Below are 13,881 nucleotides of genomic sequence, written 5' to 3' on the forward strand. Positions count from 1 at the left end.
GTACGGATCAGGTAGACCCGATCTGTACGGTACGACGTTTTCTTTTTTTTTCATTTTTATCTACATTGTATTGAAATGTTTCAATATTGCAAACATTTTAATAGATACTTATTATTTTTAACATCTTAACAGATACTCTCTGACCCCTAACTATCGTAAAAGGCTTCGAGCGGAAGTAGACGTCTTTCGCGCATGCGTGGTACCGATCGGGTTTCCGGTACCACGCATGCGTACTGACAGGTACAGTCCAGACCGACAAAGCCTTTATGACGTCATCGTCTACTCAACAGGTCAGAAGGCAACAGTCTATCACCGCGACAGGAACTAGCCACTAGCAGAGATGGCCGCTGAAGCTATCAACCTGAATTATATGGATTTACAAGAGAGTTGCAAGGATCCACTGGACGAATTAAGGTCTGTAGAAACTGAAAAACAGATTATCTTCAATGATAAGCAGGATTTTTTAAAAGTTCTGAAAAAAATTAACGACTACAAGGATGAGCTTAAAATCATTTTCCAGAGAGAGAAAGATGATTTGGAAGACGAAAATCAACGTCTAGAAGAAAAGAAACGGAGGCTTGAGCAGGAAAGCAAAGATTTGGACACAGCTAAGACAGAAATTCAAAAAGAATGGAAGCAGATTGAAGAAGTTAAAACATCAAATCAGGAATTTCTAGAAGATTTGATTACGAAAAAATCTCAAACGGAAAAGCTTTGGAAATCGCTGCAAGACAGCAAAGCAAGCGCGATTGAAGAAATAAACCAGATGAAAAGAGATCTGGAGAAAGAGAAATTCGATTTTGATGAATCAAAGAAATTATCAGAAAACAAACTTGAAGAACTGAGACAAGCTTTGCTGGCTGAGAGAGACGAGTTTGAACAGCAGAAGTCTAGCTCAGAGCTGGAGAATGAAAATGCTCGACAGATTCTGCAAGAAGAGAAAGAAAATCTACAACTTATTTGGCAAAATCTGGAGGAAGAGAAGGTGGATTTTAAAAATGAGCTTCAAATAGTAAAGCTAAAGTTAACTGAAAGTCAAAATCATTTACAGAAAGGCATTCAAGATGTAATTCTCCAGACAAAAGCCCTGCAGGAAGATCAGTTGAACTTTGAAAAAGCAACGGCTGAAACAGAAAAGGAGCATGAAGAAATATACAGCTTTCTCCAGGAAGGCTGCACATGGTTAGACTTGGAGAAACAAAGCCTGGAGCGGCAGAAACTCGAATTTGTGGAAGTTCAGAACAAATTGGATCAGAATAATAAGGAACTCCTGCAAAAAGAGAGAGAACGGATGAATCAGGAGCTGCGAGAGGAAAAGATTCACTTTCTTGAACTGATAAAAGCAGAAAGACTTTGTCTAAAAAACGGTCAGAACAATTTGCAGGAGGGATTAGAAGATCTGATTCTCGACAGGAAAAATTTTCAGAAGGAAATGATTCACTTTGAAACACAGAAGACAGAATCTGAAAAGGAGATTGCAGAAATATACAGTCGTCTCCAAGAGGGGTTCGACATTTTACATGTCGAGAAGGAAAGTCTGATGCAACAGATGGCAGAATTTGAGGAAAAAGAGAAAGAATCAAATCAGCTTTGTCTGGAAGTTTATCAGACTCTCCAGGATGAAAGGGAACATTTAGAGCTGATGAAACAGAGTCTGCAGGATGAAAAGATTCACTTTGTTGAACTGATGAAAACAGAAAGTCTTAGTTTACATGAGAAACAAACTGATCTGGAGAAGGGATTAGAAGATCTGATTCTTGATAGGAAGAGTCTGAGTGAAGATATGATTCACTTTCAGCAGAAAAAGGAAGATTCACCTCATGAAATGAATTCAGTCCTTCAGACTCTGAAAGACGAGAGAGAAAGCTTAGAGCTGATGAGGCAGGCTCTGGAACAGGAAACAGAGTTTGAAGAAGCAAATCAAAAAGAAACCTCCAACATAAATGATACAGAAACAGCTGCGGAGGACGAGGTAGAAAGTCCTTCTGCTCAGACTGAATTTCTGCAGGAACGAATGATGAGTTTTGAACTTCCCCAGACTAAATCTGAAGAGGAGATAAGTGAAATGTACAATTATCTCCAAAATGGGCTTATATATGTAGACGCTGGACTAGAAAGTCTGGAAAATCAGAGGAATACATTTGAGGAGAGGGAGAAAGAGTCTCATCAGACTTTACGAGACATCCAGCGGGGTCTCCAGGAGGAGAGAGATAGTTTAGAAATGAAGAAACACAGCCTGGAGGAAGAAAAATTGGAGTTTGAAAATATGATTGCAACAGAAAAACTTAGTTTACATGAGAGACAAAAAGATCTGGAGAAGGGAGTAGAAGATCTGATTCTTGATAGGAAAATGTTTCAGAAGGAAATGATTCACTTTGAAACACAGAAGACAGAATCTGAACAGGAGAATGCAGAAATATACAGTCGTCTCCAAGAGGGGTTCGACATTTTACACGTCGAGAAGGAAAGTCTGATGCAACAGATGGCAGAATTTAAGGAAAAAGAGAAAGAATCAAATCAGCTTTATCTGGAAGTTTATCAGACTCTCCAGGATGAAAGGGAACATTTAGAGCTGATGAAACAGAGTCTGCAAGATGAAAAGATTCACTTTGTTGAACTGATGAAAACAGAAAGTCTTAGTTTACATGAGAAACAAACTGGTCTGGAGAAGGGATTAGAAGATCTGATTCTTGATAGGAAAAGTCTGAGTGAAGATATGATTCACTTTCAGCAGAAAAAGGAAGATTCACCTCATGAAATGAATTCAGTCCTTCAGACTCTGAAAGACGAGAGAGAAAGCTTAGAGCTGATGAGGCAGGCTCTGGAACAGGAAACAGAGTTTGAAGAAGCAAATCAAAAAGAAACCTCCAACATAAATGATACAGAAACAGCTGCGGAGGACGAGGTAGAAAGTCCTTCTGCTCAGACTGAATTTCTGCAGGAACGAATGATGAGTTTTGAACTTCCCCAGACTAAATCTGAAGAGGAGATAAGTGAAATGTACAATTATCTCCAAAATGGGCTTATATATGTAGACGCTGGACTAGAAAGTCTGGAAAATCAGAGGAATACATTTGAGGAGAGGGAGAAAGAGTCTCATCAGACTTTACGAGACATCCAGCGGGGTCTCCAGGAGGAGAGAGATAGTTTAGAAATGCAGAAACACAGCCTGGAGGAAGAAAAATTGGAGTTTGAAAATATGATTGCAACAGAAAAACTTAGTTTACATGAGAGACAAAAAGATCTGGAGAAGGGATTAGAAGATCTGATTCTTGATAGGAAAATGTTTCAGAAGGAAATGATTCACTTTGAAACACAGAAGACAGAATCTGAAAAGGAGAATGCAGAAATATACAGTGGTCTCCAAGAGGGGTTCGACATTTTACACGTCGAGAAGGAAAGTCTGATGCAACAGATGGCAGAATTTGAGGAAAAAGAGAAAGAATCAAATCAGCTTTATCTGGAAGTTTATCAGACTCTCCAGGATGAAAGGGAACATTTAGAGCTGATGAAACAGAGTCTGCAAGATGAAAAGATTCACTTTGTTGAACTGATGAAAACAGAAAGTCTTAGTTTACATGAGAGACAAAAAGATCTGGAGAAGGGATTAGAAGATCTGATTCTTGATAGGAAAATGTTTCAGAAGGAAATGATTCACTTTGAAACACACAAGACAGAATCTGAAAAGGAGAATGCAGAAATATACAATCGTCTCCAAGAGGCATGTGAGGAAAAAGAGGAAGAATCAAATCAGCTTGATCTGGAAATGTAGAGCTGACGAGGCAGGCTCTGGAACAGGAAATAGAGTTTGAAGAAGCAAAGAAGAGTTTCAAGAATCTGAAGGACCAACAGCATTTAATGAGAGAAATGCGAGTAACTGAACCCAAACAATGTGACAAAGATGGTTTATTTGCGAGAAGGGACAGAAAATCTTTTATGACTCTTACTTTAGATTTTCCTTATAATTTAGACTTACTTATAATTTAGATTAATAGTCCAATCGTATACTCAGGGGTTAGGGTTAGAGCTCAACTATAACCATGTGTCATCATTTGAACTTCATGCACTTTAAGGGAAGCTAGGTTTCAATCTAGGGGCGCTTCAACGCCGCCCAAACTGGGCTAGAAACATGTGCTAATAATTTAGACCTTTACTTATAATCGGGTTTCTAATTACAGGGGAGATAAGGGGAGCCCGGCTGTCTTCTTCAGGACATTTCTAGTTTATTTATTTATTTACTTATTTATGGCAACGTAATTAGCACACAACATTGTAAAAATGCCTCTTTAATTGGCCTGCCAAATAATTAATGATTTGCTTTGATGACATCATCAAAAGGGGTGGGGCAAGGGGAATTCCAACAGAAAATGTGTGCCAGGTTCCTTTTTAACAGTTCTTCAGGGATTTTCTAGTTTAACCTAAAGTTAAGGCGGCGGAGCGGGGTGGGGGCTAGGGTTAGGGTTCAGAAGCTGACATCAACGAGCTGAGAAACAAAAATCTGACTTTTGTTGCATTGTTTAGTGTTTATGTCACGTCTTTATTACCGACCCTTTCATAGGAACACCGATCTAGGATGTAGATGGATATGTAGATGGGCTGCATGGTGGCACAGTGGTTAGCACTGTTGCCTCGCAACACGAAGGTTGCAGGTTCGAAACTCAGCTGTGGCCTTTCTGCGTGGAGTTGCGTGTTCTCCCCATGCATGCGTGGGTTTTCTCCGGGTACTCCGGTTTCCCCCACAGATCACAACATGCCCTATAGGTTAAAAAAAATAAATAAATAAAATTGTAAGTCGCTTTGGGTAAAAGCGTCTGCTAAGCACATAAACATAAACATGAGCATTAAAACTAAAACCAAAATAAACAAAAAAAGAAAATTAAACATAAACAGGTTTGAAAACAAACAAAAAGATTTTAAAAAAACTAAAAAATAACTAAAATTAAAGAAAAAAAAATCCCTTCCGCAGAATCGCCACCTTATCGTGGTGGAAGGGTTTGAGGAGCTCCATGATCCTGTAAGCTGTGTTGTCAGGGCCATCAGCCCCTGTCTCCCATGGCAACATGGTCTCAGCTTAGAGCTCGGACTAAGAGCGGTTCAAACACCTCAAGGGCCACAACTGTGGGAGTGAAACGGATCTAAGGGAACCAAAGAGCATTATTTTAATGTTTCGAAATGGTAAATGTCTTGTATTTGTATAGGGCCTTCTAGGGTTCTCCAACCCCCCCCCAAGGCCATTCACCCATTCACACTGTAGTGTAAAGCCGGGCGTACACTGTGCGACTTTTTCACTCGTAGCACTCAGCTTCAGCTCAAACTGTACGACTTCCTCGCAGGGCAGATCTCACGAGTCATGTGCTCACACTGCACGACCCAGTTCTCGCATGCGACCTGACTGCTCACACTGTACGTGTGTTAGCAACACGTCGGCCCTAAAAATATGCTAAAAATAGCAGTTTTTACACAACACGTCAGACTTTTTTGTTTTGTTTTGCCTGTTGTCCTTCAGGAGTGCTGCAGGACACACAGGGATTTATGGGGGTTGGATGAGGAAAACGGAATAAAGAAAGTAAATCTGTGTTTTGTGATCAGTTTAATTTGACATGAACACGACAAAAACGCTTTCTTGACAATCTTTGTGAGTAAAAAAACGTGTAGAAACAAAAACGAACAACGTGTGTTATTAGGGAAATAGCGAGCGGCGTTCATGCAGGATTGTGCATGCGCCGTGAGCGGTTCTGATACTTTTTGGGTCGCAGCTGCTCGCAGCGCCGCTTCAACAGTGCAATACCCTCACGAGGGACGAGCGAAATTTCAAACACGTCAGAAGTCCGTGCGACCTCACGACTGCTGATCGGCAGCTGGTCACGTGGTGTTAATCGCCTCTCGTAACCCCCTGTACACTACACGACCGCTCGGCGCAAAACTCGCCCCGATGTCGTGGATTCTCGCACGACTGGAAAATCGGATCAAAAAAGTGAAAAAGTCGCACAGTGTACGCCCGGCTTAAGAAAGCCATGTAATACCAAAGGTCATTACACTGCCCAGCCATCTTCATCAGTGGGCTAAAGGTAAACTGTGCTTTCCAAACTAGAACAAATGCTCTGTTTTTGACCTCGCCATCTGGGGAACCGTCATAACAAAGTTCCTCTCCTGCTATTTATCTGTGCTGCAGGATTCCTGGAGAAGACGAGACTTTTTAACCTTAATAAAAGATTAATATTCTGTTTTATACAATGATTTTCCCACTTTACATATTAATTACAACCATAGACCAATGAATGTTTTATCTAAAGTAAGTTTAATAAGACTTGATTGCTTGACAGTAATAATGAATCAAAATAACTGTTTATTGTTAAAATGCATTGTTTCAGATCTTAAAGACACCAAACGAATCTACTCGATGAGTTTTTGAATGAATGAATGATCAATTTTTGAATGAATGATCAATTTATTCAGTCAGTCATCTTAAGATAATGTACAATAACATGTCATACAAATAGATACAAATACCATTTCTCACTGACATATGTTTTCATTTGTATATGGTGTCTATTTGGTATCTCATGACTGAATAGGTTTAGGCAGAAGCAATAGCTTATATAATTGCCTAACCTACTTACAAAACAATTTTTCAGTTTCCCGCAATGAACCAACAACCCAAATAAAAGTAAAACACAAATCCATCCATCAACATCAAATTAATACTCTTCAAAAATATTTTTACTGATAAGTTTTTTAAGAACTGAAAGAGAAGTTGCTAATTTTAATTCTATTTTAGCCTGATTCCAAAATTTTACTCCCATTACAGAGATACATCTACTTTTCATGCCCTTTTTGGCTTTTTGTAGAACAAACATACATACACCTCTTAAACCATATTTACTTTCCCTCTTTGCAAAAAACATTAGTATATTTTTTGGCAGAGCCGTTAATTTTACTCTAAACATAAATTGCATTATTTTATAATAATATAGATCTTCTAATTTCATAATCTGTGATTTTAAAAACAACGGGTCAGTATGAGCATAATAATTGCTCTTGTTTATAACTCGAATAGTTTTCTTTTGTATAGTTTTTATTTCATGTATATATGTTTTAAAGGTTGAACCCCATATTTCTATACAATATGCCATGTATGGTTGTATTAGTGAACAGTATATTAGACGTAAGGCCTTATGGTTTAGTATGTCCTTCAGCTTATATAATAGACCCAAGGATTTGGCAATTTTTCATTTTATATAATTTAAATGATGCTTCCAGGATAAGTTAGAGTCAATCACAACACCAAGAAATTTTATTTCAGACACTCTTTCAATTTCAGTATCTGAAATTGTTAATTTAAAGTCTCCATTTTTTACCTTCTTATTTCCAAAAATCATAAATTTAGTCTTTTTTATATTCAGTGATAGTTTATTTACATCAAACCAAGATTTGAGGATATTTTACTCTTTTTCGGCCTTCTTTAAAAGTTTTATATCTTCACCTGAACAAACTAAATTTGTATCATCTGCAAACATTATAAATTTGAAAAAACAATTTTAAAACACTATCATGCCTATTGTAGCCAGAGTTTGGTTGGATTAACGGCAAATGTAAGTACAAGGCTGGCAGTAGAAAAAAGAGGGCAATGTTTCTCTCATCTACTGGTAACAGTTAGCTAGCAGCAATAACGGTTAACAACCATGCACTTTATGCAAGGTGACCAAAACTCTTTTTCCGTGACATTTTTGCTTTTTATGTGCTATTAGGGGCATCTGGGAAGATTTCATAGATTGATAAAATGTCTAGGTTTTCATCGTTTTTCAGAAGACTTCATCTTACAAATACATAAATGTGACAGCACAGCCCTGTGATATACTCCCGACCTGCTCAAGTGGATGGTTCTGAAAGGAGGTTGCGGTGACACTCCACCTGAGACTCCAAACCCTGCAGTGGGAACACCACCTGCCGATGGGGGAGATAATGGTGCCGCTGAGACTCTGGCCGTGGCCCAATACCTTGCGGTGGGAACACCACCTGCCAAAAGGGGGGCTGTTGAGATCACTGACCCTCCTCCACCGGTACTGCTGGCGCTGGTGACCTCTGTCACTGATCCACCTACCACAGGGGGGGTTGCCTGCCACCCTGTACCACTACTGGCAGACCCTAGTCTCTCTGACTGCACCTGTGCGTCGAACAAGGGCCCTCCAGAGAGCTCACCTGCGCCGATCCCTCGCAAAGCCGCGCCTACACAAATGTACGATCCAAAACATTCTTTGTTTCAGTTTTCAGGACTGACAAAGTACCTTTTGTTAGTTGCGGGCAGCTAAACTCCCTCCGCAGCCTCTCCTAACGCGACCGTATGTACCTGAGTCCTCTTCGGGTACCACACTCCGAGAGCCCCCAGATCTACTGATAACATCTCATGACAATCATTTACCTTTGCGTAAGGTCAAAGGTCATTCTCATTCACTTGGAGCTGATAAGGATCTAAACAATCTTACAGACTCTCTTGCCACTCAAGGTGAAGCTGTTGGTACCCCGTGGTCCTTTGACCCCTTGTGGCACCCTGACGATGTGTCCTCTCGGTCAGACCCACCCGTTGTGTGTGTCGTGACTCGAGCTCAGGCCGCTAAGGCGTCCACCCCTCGACCATCTGATGGTTTCGTGTCTGTTAAACCAGTTTTTTCTGACAACGACCTTGTCAGCCTCCAGTCCCGGGACCCTGCTATCAGCAGGATGAGCCTGTACCTTTCTTATCCGACAGCTCATCTGCCTTCTGCTGTCGAGCTTGGCTCCGTTCCTGAGCTCCGTGCTCTCTTTCGGGTTCGTGTCACGCTGAGGATGGTTAAAGGTTTGCTAATGCACATCTCCAAGCCTCCGTCGTCACCTGTCCTTGTGGCACCACAGTCCCTAAGGGGGGCTATGTTAGTACAAGCCCATGATTCTCCTTCTTCTGGGCACAAAGGTGTCAAGGCCACGTTCAGTGCCCTTAGCCAGGTTGCTATTGGCCGGGGATGCATCAGGACATCTCAGACTACATCCAAAGCTGTTTGGTTTGCTGCCAATTTCAACCATCTAACCCCATCCACAGAGCTCCTCTTCAGAGCAGAGGGCCGTCCACTCCGTGGTCGGACCTGCAATTCAATTGGGTGGGGCCCATGACCAAGTCCAGCAGAGGTAACAAATACTTCTTGACCGTGACGTGTGCATTCACCAAATGGGTTGAGTGTTTGCCGGCACCTAACGACACGGCTCAGACAACTGCTGTCCTCTTGATGAATCACATCTTCTCCCGGTTCGGTCTCCCCGAACGTGTTAACTCGGATAGGGGAACTCACTTCACCTCTGGGGTGATGGAACACCTTTGGAGGATGTTGGGTGTCAAGGTCAATTTCCACATTGGTTATCGGCCCCAGTCTTCCGGCCAGGTCGAACGCATTAACCGAACAGTTCTTGGCATGTTGAAGAAATATCTGTCCTCTAATCACAGAGACTGGGATGTGAAGCTTCCGTTGGTCCTTATGGCCATAAGGGCCACTCCTCATGAGTCTACAGGCGTCTCCCGGTTTGAGATGATGACGGGTAGACAAATGACCCTGACGCTTCACTTGCTGTATCAGTCATTTCAACCCAGTGCAGATACAGCTTACACCAACGAGCAGTATTTGCAAGACTTGGACCATCTGCCTGCAGCGTTTTCTTTTGCACAGACAAATCTGGAGAGATCAGCTGAAGGCAGGAAGGCCTGTTATGATCAGAAGACCTCACATTCTGAACTCATTCATCGTGGGTGATAAGGCCTGGTTCTATATTTTTGCTCCAAATACTGGTCAAACAAAAACAACCTCTGGTAAACTGGCTAAGTGCCGAAGTGGTCCGGTCCATACCGGATAACTGAAAAACTCTCTCCGATTGTGTATCAGATCAAGATCACCGAATGGAACAAAGATCCCATCTATAAGTGGGTCCACAGAAATCAGATCAAATTACACAAGGGTTCCGCCTATTTGTACAAAGCTGCAACCCATGGATCTGCTGACCAAAATCAAATCGACTCAAAAGGGGGGGGTGACTTTTCCATCCACTCTCCCTCGGTTCCCTGTTTCAGGTCTCACAAGTCCTGTTGTGTGTATGTGTGTGCGTGGATAGAATTCATGTCTAAATGTAGCATACGAACTTGGATGACACTGCTGTGGTTCTGTTAGGCCATGACAGTTAAAAGTGAGTAAATCCACTAACTGTCATGTTTGATCCAAAAGCAATTTTTATTTTTCAACTTCTATTGATTTAGACAAATTTTTTTTTGTACGCTGAAGGACTAATTTGGGTCCATTTATTAATTTTTATATACTTCATTTTATTTACTAATCTCTAATTTCTACTGTGTATATTCACATGTAGGTTTGAGTACTAACATCTCTGATTTACATTAATGTGATTTATCCTCTTTATATTTGCTGTATTACTGATTCTTTAAACAGATAATCACAGATATATTTCTGCATTATTTCATTACAGCTGATTTCCTTTTGTCATTTCTATTATGATCAATTTTATTTTGATTTTTACCAGTTATGGGCTACAGTTTATTTTGCCTTCTTTTTTGATAACATTTTGCTCCAAGCGTTGATTTTCCCTTACTTGTATTATAGGGTTATGTTGATTTAGTTCTTTTTGCAACAATTTTTCAGTACACGTAGTTTACTACATCCATTTCTATCACCTGAACTCCGTTCACATAATTTGCTTCACATAGCACATACAGGGTTCACATAATTGCTTCACATAAAACATGTAGGCACATGTAGTGCTAGGTTTATTTTTGTTTGTTGTTTCGCATCAGACGCCATCCATGTGCGTCTACATTGAAATGCCCTGTGTCTGCTCTTCTTCTCCTCTGGGTTCGCCTGTGGTCGTCGCTTCCTGGGCGGGTCTCTCTACACCATCGCCTGATGTAGCTGCCTGCTGACTGAGAGTTCGGTTCGTGTGGGTCTGGACGTCCTGTGGTTCCTGCCGTACTTACGGGAGCTCTGCGGTTCGCCTGGGCCTGGACCGGCCTCTGGTCATCTGTTTACATTCCTGAGGATCCTGATAAGTGGATTACTTTTGTTTCTCAGAAGTGGATTTTTTGTTGTTGTTGTTGTTTAAAGTAGTAGTAATGCCCCCCTCAGAGTCTTACTCCACCCACATTTCATATTTGAAAAATGCAGCCCAAAGAGGCGTTTCCTGTAAGACAGAGAAGGCGGAGCTACGACCGTGATTGACATACTGAAATTTGAAGCCAGATGGCGACGGAGAGCGACACTAGCTCAGAGCAGTCATTCGAGGTGGAGGACTTTTCCCCACCTTCATCCCCAGAGGATAGGGAGGAGGGCTTTTTGGGGGAAGCAAGCGGTCCTGAACCGTATCTTTTTGAGCCACTAGCTCGTGAGTTGTCAGAGGCCCCTGGAGCCGAGCCAACAGGTGTATCAAGGCATCGAATGGGTCCAGTCTCTGAGTGGTAAGTAGCTTTTTGCCACAGCTAAAGCTGTATTTAGCTTAGCTAAAAGTAATATTGTATGACTGCCTCAACAGGTGCACCTGCGGCCATTGCACATCATTGTCAGCCAGAGAAAATGTGTGCTGCAGAGAAACACCCAAGGTATGAAAATAAAAGTACCCCACCATGAGAAAAGCATTCTGTAATGTACACATTTGTTACACAATCACTAACATCATACTAATATTGAACTCTTATAGCCCTGATATCAGTTGTTCTTTGTCGTAGGTAATGCTCAGGTGTCAGCAGGTGGGTGTAACCTCCTGCATAACTAAGCATCCTGGTTTTGAGGCTGTTGTTCTGAATCCCTACGTGTTGCAGGCAGTTTATGGCACCTTTCTGCAACTCTATGGGGAGATGCAGGAGACTACGCTCAACAGGTAAGACAACTGTCAAATGACTTTTTTTATGAATACTTTATAACTCATACCACCTCTTTCTCAGCTGTTACAGACATCTGGCGTACCGGAATGTGGTCAGGTGGTGTTGGGGTTACCTGGGACAGCACGTTCGTGTTGTGATCCAGTCATGCGCTGTCTCCAGAATAAGGCAGGAGTTCCCAGAAGACGGTGCATACAAAGGATTCCTCCCTCCTCTGAACTAATTTTTTTTTTGGATTAAATAAATGTCATAATATAAATTTCCTGTATTGATTCCTGTCCATAAAAAGCTGCATAAATCACTAAACGGTAAATGCACTTCTTTACACTTTGACATTATTTATATATACACACATATAGCCACACACTTTTCAAATGAGCTCTTACAACAGTAAGATTCTAATTCGGGGTTAATTAATGCTGCTGTAACAAGTGAATTTACACCCTGTGTGATTAATGAAGTCTATTCTAGAGCAGGTTCAATTAGGTAAAAATGAATGATAATTTAATAAATGTGATATGTATTTATACACATCAAAATATCAATATAATTGTATTTAAAATGACACAATTGCACTGCAAAGATAACATTTATTATAGCTACTACTAAGACAATGTTAGATTACAATCTGATCATAACTTTCATGATTTTTGACTAAACTAAACCACAAGCAGAGATTCTGGAGCCATGTGAGGAGAGGTTGGGCCAACAGTGATGTTTCTTTGGTTCCTTAGACTGGAGGTAGCTTTCATTGTGATGACAAACGTGGAGATGGATCCCAGGAGCACAGGCTTTTCTGTTACAAGATCAGGAGGCTCTGAGGAAAAATGGAATATTAGTATGACTTACAAAAGCAAGACTGGTGAGTTTTGTCATGTTACATACGGCCAAGATTTTCAAGTTGTATGGGAGCCACAGAGCAGAAAGGTTGTAGAGATCAATAGACATCTGGGAGGTGGACAGCATGAGTCACGAGTGGATGAGCATAAAGATCCATAATGACGACCGGTGTCGTACAGTGGTGAGCTGCCTGGCTGAAGAGGAGAGAAGGAAAAACCACACAGAGTAGAATACTAACTAATAATTACAATTTCTTGTTGTGTAGCTCACCTTACGTGCACTTTAAAAGCTGGACCTGTGCCTGCTCACAGCATCCCGTTTATCTGGTCTTTGGAACTGGGCACTGAGCGGTTCTGGAACCGGAATTTTGTCCGAGTACTCCTGATATGGGAGAGGATCCACCACCACAGAGTCGAACAGCAGATCCATAAGCTTGTGCACATATACTGGAAAAGGGTTTTCAGTATTACAATAGCTCTCCATGACCATCATTTTAGTTTTATCATACAATATCTGACATACATGAGGTTGGATTGGTCTTCAGAGCTCTCACTGTGTAGTCTCCACGTTTGTACTTTGGGTACACTCCAGCATATCTCAGCTCACCAGTTGCTGTTGCTGCATGTGAGCGTGCTGCATTTTCATTGTAGTGCATTGCAGCAATTTGTAATCTGAAATAATTAAATAAACAACCTATATAGATTTTATGCATGATTCTACATTTCATGAGAAAATTTAAACAATTAGAGGCATTCATTTGACCATTTGTTGTATTCATTACCTAGACAGCATTCCTTTGAAGGAGAAGACCTGACTTTTTGGAGTAAATCTGATGATGAGGCTGTGGAAAGCCTCCAAGGTGGATGTGTGGTACACAGGGCTTATCTTCTCTACGTCCTTCACAAACCGTGGAGCTAATAGAATGGCAGTGAGCTTCTCACATGATGCTGTGCCTACGTAGAAAATGTTAATTACATAAATTACAATTTGATCAACTTTAGAATGTTGCTATTATTTCATTGAGAAAAAGTTACCCATAGCTGACATTTTTAGATGACAAATGTATGAAAGAGTGACTAATAGTGCTGTAGACAGGTGTGGTCATTACTTACGGCATTTTAGTACATATTATGTCAATT

The 13,881-nt window shown here is 41.0% G+C and overlaps 2 protein-coding genes across 4 annotated transcripts; both read left to right on the forward strand.

Moving 5' to 3' along the window:
* Positions 1-340: 340 nt before the first annotated feature.
* LOC129160684 (putative leucine-rich repeat-containing protein DDB_G0290503) lies at positions 341-3,772 on the forward strand. The gene has a single exon (XM_054737688.2). The coding sequence runs from the start codon at positions 341-343 to the stop codon at positions 3,770-3,772; it is 3,432 nt and encodes a 1,143-aa protein (XP_054593663.2).
* Positions 3,773-11,267: 7,495 nt separating this feature from the next.
* LOC139070347 (P2X purinoceptor 7-like) lies at positions 11,268-12,161 on the forward strand. 3 transcript variants are annotated; one of them, XM_070552420.1, is made up of 5 exons: positions 11,268-11,482; positions 11,557-11,623; positions 11,750-11,770; positions 11,843-11,901; positions 11,966-12,161. In XM_070552420.1, exons 1-5 carry the CDS (start codon positions 11,268-11,270, stop codon positions 12,123-12,125), a joined length of 522 nt encoding a protein of 173 aa, XP_070408521.1. In that variant the 3' UTR covers positions 12,126-12,161. The 3 variants fall into 3 exon arrangements, with proteins under 3 accessions (XP_070408521.1, XP_070408520.1, XP_070408522.1); XM_070552419.1 differs by having other exon boundaries at positions 11,750-11,901; XM_070552421.1 differs by lacking the exon at positions 11,750-11,770.
* The last annotated feature ends 1,720 nt before the right edge of the window (positions 12,162-13,881 follow it).

This window comes from Nothobranchius furzeri, chromosome 6, assembly GCF_043380555.1.
Source record: "Nothobranchius furzeri strain GRZ-AD chromosome 6, NfurGRZ-RIMD1, whole genome shotgun sequence".
Taxonomy (NCBI): domain Eukaryota; kingdom Metazoa; phylum Chordata; class Actinopteri; order Cyprinodontiformes; family Nothobranchiidae; genus Nothobranchius; species Nothobranchius furzeri.

Bases quoted from the DNA above. Each gene is read 5' to 3' on its own strand.
- LOC129160684 (XM_054737688.2), top strand. From the start codon at position 341: ATGGCCGCTGAAGCTATCAACCTGAATTATATGGATTTACAAGAGAGT.
- LOC139070347 (XM_070552419.1), top strand. From the start codon at position 11,268: ATGGCGACGGAGAGCGACACTAGCTCAGAGCAGTCATTCGAGGTGGAG. The intron at 11,483-11,556 runs GTAAGTAGCTTT...CTGCCTCAACAG, and splicing joins ATGGGTCCAGTCTCTGAGTG to GTGCACCTGCGGCCATTGCA. The intron at 11,902-11,965 runs GTAAGACAACTG...CCTCTTTCTCAG, and splicing joins CAGGAGACTACGCTCAACAG to CTGTTACAGACATCTGGCGT.